The following is a 9554-nucleotide window of genomic DNA, read 5'->3' on the forward strand; positions in this document are numbered from 1 at the left end:
CGGCAGTGGCGACCCAGCGCATTGCCCAGGCGTGGCCACAGCATGGAGGCACCAACGCCCACTCCCAAAGGTATACCATGGACACTTCTCAGAGCCCAGAGACCACTGCCCCGCCACCAGCTCCAACCGTCACCCTCAGCCCATGCTTTGGCCCTGATCCCACCCCATGGACAGTGGCCCTGGGATCTGGGTCAGGAACTGGGGTGTAAGGTGAAGTCCTGGAAGCAGAGGGAAGAGGTCCAGCAAAGAGCAGAAATAGGAGTGAGAGCAGCAGCTCACCAGCCCCTAACAGGGAAGCCTCAGGTCCAGCCAAGCACATGGACCCGGCGTCAGTGATCCCCAGCACCTCTGTCACCTACAAGCTTTCTCAGGTTGGAAGAGGACCCCTGCAGAGGGCCCAGGCCCAGCCCTCTTTGGCATCTGGCCTAAAGCCAGGAAGGGCTTCCCAGTAGGGCCCCAGCCCGTTCCTAGAAACCCGTTTTGGGCCCAAGCGCTACAGCCCCTGGCTCAGGCAAACAGCACAACAGCCTTGAGCTGGTCTGCTGTGTGAAAAGGTGCTATGCCGTGATGCTTGCGTCCCTCAGGATGGCCTTTGGTGGGGCGGGATGTGGCCCCTCCATCCGACTCCAAGTCCTGAGCTCTCACCGCTGCCCCCTGCTTTTTGAAGGTCTGAAATCTTGCAGCTGCAGCTCCCAGTGCCTCCCACCATACACCGCAAAACCAGTGAGCCTCCCAGTCCTCTGCCAGTCATCCGCCTGTCTGCCTGCTGCCTGGAGAATCCACGCACCTGTACAAGTATGCACCAAGCACTTGTGTACCCAGCTGGGGACGCCACCATGACTACAAGACGCAAAACCCACCCTCATGGAGCAAATATTCTAGGGGGTTTGCCCCAGGCCACCATGGGCGGGCCTCCAAGCTGCACCCAGGAGGGCTGCCTCCCCACCCACGTGGCCAGTCCACAGGGCTGGGCACCAAGCTCCCAGAGTAGTGAGTCCCAGACTTTTAGATCCCATATCTAGAAAAATCTTCCTGGTGTGTGTGTGTGTGTGTGTGTGTGTGTGTGTGTGTGTGTATTCAGCAGCAGGACTATTTCCTCCTCAAGAACATTAAAGAACAACTAGTATTGCCATCATTTCATGAAAGAAATGTTGCAACAACATAAACCAAAGTAGACACAAAATAATCTCAGAATAAAGGGTATTCCTTTATATTAAATAAACCGGATGCAGCTTTTATATTTGGGGAAACACTCATACCCATACCACATGGCCTCATTTGCATGTAGAAACACGTGTCCTAGACTTGCATGAAGAAACCCCAGGCCATCCCCTGGCCCCAGAGCCCACCATACATCCCAAAAGGAGAGAGGCCACATCCCAAAGTGTAAGCCTAGAAGTCTGCTAGGATTCTGGGGGACACCAGAGCCCCAGATCTAATGTAATGGGGGAGGGAGAGGTCTTGGGGACCAAAACCTGTCAAATGACCTCCTTGATGCATAGCCCTTCCTCAGGAAGGCCGTGCTGGAGATCCGCATCTCCTTTGCATGTCCCTCAGCACCATAACGGTGGCAACGCAGACAGGTTAGCGCGTAGGCAAGCCACACCACTGCTCTGAGCCTCAGTTTCTCCATCTGCTGACTGAATCCTAACCACCTCACCGTTGCGGTGACAATGAGAATTTTTACCAAGCACCTGGCACTCAGCAGCTATGCAATAAACCACAGCTATTATTACTAAGTTAATATTTGACAGGGCTTCCCTTGGGGCAGGATGAACCTGCCTTTCTCTAGTCTGACCCCTTTCAGCCTTGGCACGGAGCCAGCTTTCACGCGCAGTCCAGAAAACCATGTGGACTAGGGGGAGGTAGCAGGCACCCTGGATACCAGCCAGTTCCCGTGAGGCGTGCCCCTTCCACAGACAAGAACAGCTGCTTCAGGGAACCACGAACCCTGCCCTTTGCTCGTGTCCATTTCACCTGTACAACATCCTCTGTGGCACACACCTGTTTCAGGTGAGGAAACTGAGGCTCACAGAGGTTAAAGTGACTTTCCTGGGTGATGATTCATGGGGAGGGATCCATCCAAATCCAGTGCTCCAGAGCCTGAGTGGTTTTGCCACACTGCAGTGCTGCATGATGTGAAAATCTTAGAAGCGCCCCCACTCCCACCCCCTCCCTGCCCCCGTGGGGCGGGGCCATCTTTGCTGCCTTCCTCCTCTCCAGCCACCCTCCCCCTTCCCCATCCTATATCCTGAGCAAGAGCCCCTGCCCGCCCAAGTTGCCCAGATCTGCCCTCTCTCATCACCCTGATGAGTGGTTTTAACATTGGTGTCCTTTTCTTTGCACTTTTAATCCCAAAAAGAGATTGCCAAAGAGGCAGCTTTAGAAAAACACAATAGAGCAGGGTGACGTCCCAAAGGAAGCCTTCCTCTCTGGGTGCCCTGTGACCTACAGGTCAGAAGCCTGTCCCCGACCAATCCCCTGCACGCACATTTATACCCACACCGGGGTCCCTGGCATCTGCACTGGGGTGTTCAGGAATGGCTAAGTCCATTATCAGATTCCACCGAGGAGAAGCTAAAGGCACCCCCCGCCTCACTGCCCTTGTAGCTACCTGCCAACACACCTGTTTGTTTATTTTGACTCTCCAGCTACAATGTCAGCTCCATGAGGGTGGGGCTTGGTTTCATTCAGCCTGTACCCATCCCTAGAACAGTGCTCACCACCTAGTGGGTGCTCGATATTTGTTTCATGAATAAATGAATGAAAAAGCATCATCATCATTTTGCTGATAGCCAAAGTGGAGCCCAGAGAGGAGAAACAAACCCACAGAGTTTATGTGCAAGCAGGTCAAGATCATCCAGGAACTGTCTGATTCCCTCGCCCACTGTGGGCTGCCCCCCCACACACGCACACACACGCATGCGCACACACATGCGCTCACACACGTACGTACACATATACACACACCACTCGGGACTGGGGCAACATCATAAGCCCTGATCAGCCAAGGGCCGAGGAGGGATTAGCTGTCTATAAAGTCGCGTACTGACCACTCCAGGGAGAGGGGCTGCACAGGGGGCACAGGCTGCACTGTGGCTCACTCTCACTGCTCTGCCCGCAGGGCTGGCATTTAATGGGCACTTGCTATGTGCTGGGCACTTGTCCAAGGCTTGACTCCACAATAAGCATGTGAAGAGGAACCATTATTTTGCCCATTTTATATGTAAAGAAACTGGGCTCAGGAAGGTCCTGTAACTTGCTCAGGGTCCTGACTAGCAGGCAACACAGGACCTGCCAAGCCCGTGCAGACACTCTGTCTTCTCCTTGGTTGACACAGAGACCTAACACCAAGGGTAGGACCAGGGATTCTGCAACCTTGTGGGAAAAAGAACCGTGTGAGTCCTGGGCTTGGGTTAAGGCAGAGAGAGGGACAGAGGCATTTCCCTCATGTTATCCAACTCACACAGTGTGTAAAGGACAAGCTGGGCTGAGATGGCCTAGTCCGCGTGCCAGAGAGTGAAGGTAATAAAGGGTCTCGATGGGGTCGTCAGTGAGGAAGGCAGAAGAGGTAAGCCTCGGCTTCTCTGAGAACCCAACAGGGTATACAGACTCCCCTGCATTCAAGATTTGATCAAATCTGGCCCAAATCTACTGCCTGCCCCCCTACCCCACACACCATTCCCACACACCATGCCACTTGTCTTCAGGTAATCTGGTAACCTTGCTGTCCTCACTCTCGGGCCACAAGGTGGCCTGTACCTGTCCCTCCTAGAACACCTTTCCACACCCCATGCAGCCCAGTGTGCTCACCTCCTCTGTGAGCCCCTGGGCCACACGGCCTTTGCCTTGCTTTAAGCTCTGCCAGGAGCCAGCACACTCTGCTCAGTGGGGACGCAGCTCATCCCAGACCCCAGCCCCCCAGGGCTCACTCGGGCTCAGGGAAGGCTGGGCGCCAGGCTTGCCATCTCCCCATGCCCACATTCCTCAGCCAAATGTCCACTGAGCCCCTATAAACACCCCACCCAGAGATGACGTCCAGCTCAGGATCCTTCTGTCCAGCAGGAGACGTAGACCATGTACATCAATAACTGGAGCTCAGGGAGCTGATCTGAGTGAGACTGGAGAAGTGCAGAGAAGCCTGTGCAAGCTCAGAGGAAAGGGACACAGACAGAGGTGGGGGGCGGAGGGAGGGAAACCGGCCCCCTGGCCCCCCTCCCTGCAGATGAGCAGGAAGAGTCCTCAGACACTCAAGGACAGGAAAATGGACATCCAGGGGAAAGAAATGGAGAATATGGGTAGAAGAGGGTAACTTTGGACTGGGGCCTGGGCAAGGGGAGGTCGGAGGATGCCAGGGCTTTGGAGACCCTCCTGCAGACCTGCTGGGCTCCTGATCCCAGGGCCTGCTGTTGAGGCTGCCTGCCGGGAGGAGAAGGATGGGCTGTAAAGGCGTGACTCCTACTGAGGCCAAAATGGATGGTGCGTGAGGAGCTCCTGACCACAGATGAGCATGGTGCCATTCCGGCCATGTGTCAGGGTTCTATAAATAACTGCCACTGCACCTTCCTTCTAGTGAGCAACTGCTCTGACATGCTGGCACTGTGCTGTCCACTGACGGGGACAGACAGAGAGTGTACTCCCACCCCTGCCCGGGCCTTCTTCCTGTGCTCACCACGGGCCCAGGCCCCCAGCACAGGAGCAGCCTCCCTCAGGCAAGCTCTCCGAGGACTTTTAGGTGGTGGACTTCAGCGGGGAGCAGGCAAAATTCCAACCCCCGCCCCAGCTGTCCCTTCTCCCCAACTATCCCCTCCCCCAAGGGGCCCAGCTTGACAACCTCTAATCCTCTGTCATCTGACCCAGCTCCACCCTAAATTAGCTCTGCCCAGCCACCCTACTGAGGCCCAAAAATGGACAGTGTCATTTATACAGGGTCTTAGAAGCCAAATACAATTGTGAGATGACCTCATGGTGCCCGAAGCCTGAGCTCCAGACATGCCCTCTGCACCCCAGGCACTCTGGGGGCCGTTGTGTGCTGGGAAACGAGCAGAGATGGTACCATGGTAGCAGACCCTGGTGACTCTTCCCATATTTTTTCAAGTCCTCCCCACACCAGGCCCAGAGGCCATAGGACCCTACAACCATAACACGCCAGCCAGAGCCATGTGCACCCTGCTCCCCACTGCCCATGGGCTCAGCCCAGGATCGGGCACAGGACACATGTCCAGGCAGGATCTGCTGAAAAAGGGAAGGCAAAGGAGCAACAGCACAAACCAGCTCACCCACAGTCCAGTATAAGGGCTCCCAAGCCAAGCCCTTGTTTGTTCATGAACAGTCACTCGGTAGTTATGGGGACCAGACGAATGCCCCATCCCTGAGGGAGCACCCAGAGCAGTGATGGAGGCAGGCAGGTCAATGAGTTTGCCAACCAGGGCCCATGGAGAGACACACTGAGCTGGGGACAGGACGACTGGCTCCACAGGCACCAGAGGGCAAGCTTTCCTTCAGCACACTGTTGCCCTCTGAGTCCTGGCAGACTGAACCACTGCTTAGCTCAGGAACTGCCCTCCTGTGGTAACTGGACAGCGTTGGAAGTGCCACATTACTCACTGATTTGACCTGGGGCAGGAGCGGGGTGCCTCTGAGACCACTGACAGTGGTCCTGACACCACCAGAAGGTGCTGTGATGCAGCTAGGTCAAGGCACCCAAGCTGTGACACAGACTCTGAGCTGCAGGAGGGAAAGGGGAGAGGTTCCTGTGGGTTGAGGCATCAGACTTCCTGGGAGGGAGTACTCAGCTGGGCCAACAAGGGAAGGGAAAGAAGGAAGGCTCCTAAGCAATGCTGCACCAGTAACACTGAGCTGCTCCGGGCCCACGAAGCCCAGGCTCAGGCTGGGTGAGCCCTGGTGCACGGCCAACATCCACAGCTGAGCAGCTGTCAGCCAACTGCCTATGGCCACAGAACAGGGGCTGAAGAACGAGGGGTGGCAGTTCAGTGAGGTCAGTGATGACATACTGCCAATTACATGGAGGGGGCACAGCCCAGGCCTACTGCCCCCAGACTTACTGAAAGATGCTCTGTAATGACAAGGCAACCAGGGCAAAGAGAACTCAGCAAGAGCAAAGGGGAGTCAGGGAGTCCTAACCTCACTGGAGTGGGCGCAAGGAACTGGTCTCAGCTAACCCTCGGCTTCCCATTCATCTTCCTGGCCCCTTAGGAACAGGAAGCAGGCTTAGGCTCCAAACTGCTGGCTCCAGGCACCTAGATGGATTACCCAGTCACAGGAGGTGGGGGTGGGGCAGCAGCATCTCCCCGCCCCCACCAACCTGGAAGACTGAAGCTTTCCCAGCACCCGATGGCTATCTATGGGGCTCTAATCTGTCCTCCAGCCATGGAGGAAAGTGAGGACAACTGAAGCAGGCCAGATCTGCAGCTTGGCTGAAGGCCCTTACCTTCATGCACAGCCACCCACCTCCTCAACCCAGGACAACCAGGATAAGCAGCAGGACCGAGGGAGGCACAGGGAAGCTCTAGCCAATGCACCCCTTCCGTCACAGGGCTGCATCCCTAGGAATCCTGCAGGTCCCAGCTGCAAAAGTCATTGTTTATGAACAGCCACAAGCCTAGCAGGGGAGGTCAAGGCCGGTGGTCCCCAGGGTCTCACTGTGCGTGGACAGGGGGCAGAACCCGCGGTGGGGAATTAGGGACTGGGGGCCACTCCAGCAGCACAAATTCTGTAATCTCAGATTTCAGAATCCGAGTGGGCAGAGGAAGTGGCGTCAGCAGCTGGTGTGATCCAATGCAATAAACCAGAGGTGGCTTGGGATAGAAGGCCGAGCGCGCGGACCCCCACCCTCAGTCCTGCATTTCCTGAACAGTCTGGACACCACGGGAAACCGGGCTCCATCCCCCGCCCGCGGACAGCTGCTCCCGGAGCTAGGGCTCAGGTTTCCCGCAGCGCCTTCCACGCTCCTGCGGCCCTCCGCCCCTCCACCCGGTCGACTGCCCACCCCGGCGGTGGCCACCACCCCTCCCCCGCCGCCGGAAACACGAAGCCCCCGAGGGGTGCGCAGCCCTCCGCTCCCCCGAGCTTTCAGGCCGCGGGCGCCCCTCGGGAAAGGAAACCCAATCCTCCGGCTGCCCGCGGGGAGCGAAGGGGTGAGGCGAGAGGAAGGAGGGCACGGCGGGCGCCGGCGGCTCCCAGAGGCCTGCAGCGGGCGCGCCGGTTCCCGGGCCGAGAGGCAGCCTCGGGATTCCCCAAGCACGGTGGCCTCCGGGACAAGGGGCAGGCCCGTCCTCACGCGCCGCCCGCATGCAGGGCCCGTGGAGGCCTGGACGGCCCACTTCGTCCCAATCCTCCCGGCCCTTGGCCTCCAGGGTGGGGTTAGCTGTAGACGTACGGCGAAGATAAAAAGTGGCCCAGGGGGAAGGGGGTGCAGCTGCGCCCTCTTCGGCCCCGCCGCGGGGTTTGGGGGGAACACATGACGCGGACTGCAGAAAGGCGCCCAGAGCTCCGGGGGGCGCGGCCCATGGATCCCTAAAGGCCCTCGGCAGCAGTAGTCCGTAGGTGACAGGGCCAGGCACCGGGTGAGGTTCAGCTCCGGGGGCGGGATGGGGGCAGGTGTCCGGGACGACACGGCTGCCGGGTCTCCGGCTCGCTCACCTTCTCCTGGGCGCGGGTGAGCTTCTTCTGCACGTTGCTGGCGATCTTCCCCGCCGTCACCCCCTTGCTACCCATCTCTGCCATCGCGCCTCGGGCCTCTCCGGTGGCTGGCGCCCAGCTCCCAGCCCCAGCCCCGGCCGCCCCCGGGTCCGGCTCCACGCCGCGCACTAGATACGCTAGCCGACTGGCGGAGGCGGAGCGTGCGCGGGGCGAGCGAGCGAGAGAGCAACGCCGGCACCGAGGGAGGGACGGACGCAGGGAGAGGGAGGAGGAGGGGAGGGGCCGGGCCTGCGGCGGCTGTCAGCACCCCCAGCCCGCGCGGGCCAGGCTAGACACTGCGCTTTAAAGAGCGTCCCTGGCTTAGGAACCTCTCGGTGCGCCGGGAGGAAGCGGCCCTCACACTTGCACAGGGCTTGGGTGAGCCGGCCTCCGGAGACGCTTTAGTGATCCCGCCCCGCGGCGGGGACTAATTCAACAGTCTTGGGTCCCGCACCGGCGCGGGCCCGGTTCTCCTCCGGAGTAGTCACCTCCTGCAGCCCAAGGTCGGAGGCCAGATGGAGAAGAAGGGTGCTTTCGAAAAGCAGAGATAACGTGCGGCGATTGGCGCAACCCGGTGGAATCCGAGAGCCCCTGTCCTTCCAAGGCTTCTCTGGCCCTGCGCTGGAAGCTCCGCCTCCTCCCGGCTTACAAACTCACGGGTCTTCACCTGGGTTCTCCTGGCGCCTCCGGGACATGTTCACATCTCTGTCCCTGGAGCCTAGTCCCATGCCAACCAGGCGCTCAGTCTTCCAGTTTGCTGATAATTATTATAACAACCTAATATAACTGAGCGCTCACTGTGTACTTGCACCCTGCTAGGTGCCTCCTGGATAGGCATTATCGCATTCGGTCTCCATGACAGCCCTATGAGGTAGGTGCTATTATTAAAATGTATTTTAATAGAATTATTATATTAATTGTTCTATTAATAATAATATAATTATTATTTTCATCTCACAAATGAGGCACAGAGAGGCCTGGAAACAGATCTCTGACTCCATCTCAGGCTCTGAACCACTATACCCTGGGTGTCTCCTCTTGCTTGCTGGAAAAAAAATGATTAATGATCATTATTCAAAGAGAAGATAAGGTTACTGCTAACCAGCTTTGCCAACAGACCAATGACACTTATTCAACATGAATAAATATATATTGACTTTACTAATTCCACCTACACCCCTCCTGCAAATCATGTCAGAGCTGTGAAGGATGCCATAGCTCTTTGCTGCCCTGGAAGGTTTCTCAGGGACTATGGGCTGCATTGAATGGAGAGAAGAGTCTTGGAGGCTCTGCTGGGAGTGAGGCCTAGACATGTGCAGTGCATGGACAGGAGCCAGGGCAGAGGTCCCTGGGAGCAGGAAGGGATCTTGCAGACCATAAGCTAAGCCTCCTATACAAATAGAGAAACAGACCTAGGAATAAGAGGTTCAGCCTGGGTTCCACAGCCAGTTCTCTCTTCCATTCGCCTGGTAGGCCCCCTGAACTCTCTCTGGCTACTCCTGCTTCTTCCCATTACTACTCAACACCTATAGGTGAGGATCTTAAACAGCCCTCCCTCCTGGCCTGTTATTCCTATTTTGCAGAAAGACTGAGACTTTGCTGAAGGTCACAACAGGTAAGCTGAGATCCAGACCCAGGCCCTCCTGCACTAACGCCCTCAACAGATAAACTGAACTGCTTCCCAGAAAAAGCACCAAGCACTGCATGAATGGGAAGCATTTTGTCAAAATTATTATAAACTCATGCCTAATTCGTGAGTTACAAAAACAAAACCTAAATAGTGCAGCCTGAGTTTTAAGGCAGGTTTCTCCTAAAAGCTCAACACACTTTTACCGTGTAGTCTCTCTCCTCCT

The 9554-nt window shown here is 57.0% G+C and overlaps 1 protein-coding gene across 27 annotated transcripts in view; it reads right to left on the reverse strand.

The window, feature by feature from the left end:
- BIN1 (bridging integrator 1) overlaps positions 1-7897 on the reverse strand; it is a 52728-nt gene extending 44831 nt beyond the window's left edge. For 26 of the 27 annotated variants that reach the window (XM_033102271.1, XM_033102298.1, XM_033102296.1 and 23 more), the window contains exon 1: positions 7663-7897. In XM_033102271.1, the coding sequence (XP_032958162.1) occupies positions 7663-7746 (84 nt within the window). In that variant the 5' untranslated portion in view covers positions 7747-7897. The remainder of the gene's footprint in view (positions 1-7662) is intronic. The other variant, XM_033102283.1, reaches the window with a different exon arrangement.
- Positions 7898-9554: the final 1657 nt, after the last annotated feature.

This window comes from Rhinolophus ferrumequinum, unplaced genomic scaffold (assembly GCF_004115265.2).
Source record: "Rhinolophus ferrumequinum isolate MPI-CBG mRhiFer1 unplaced genomic scaffold, mRhiFer1_v1.p scaffold_84_arrow_ctg1, whole genome shotgun sequence".
Taxonomy (NCBI): Eukaryota; Metazoa; Chordata; class Mammalia; order Chiroptera; family Rhinolophidae; genus Rhinolophus; species Rhinolophus ferrumequinum.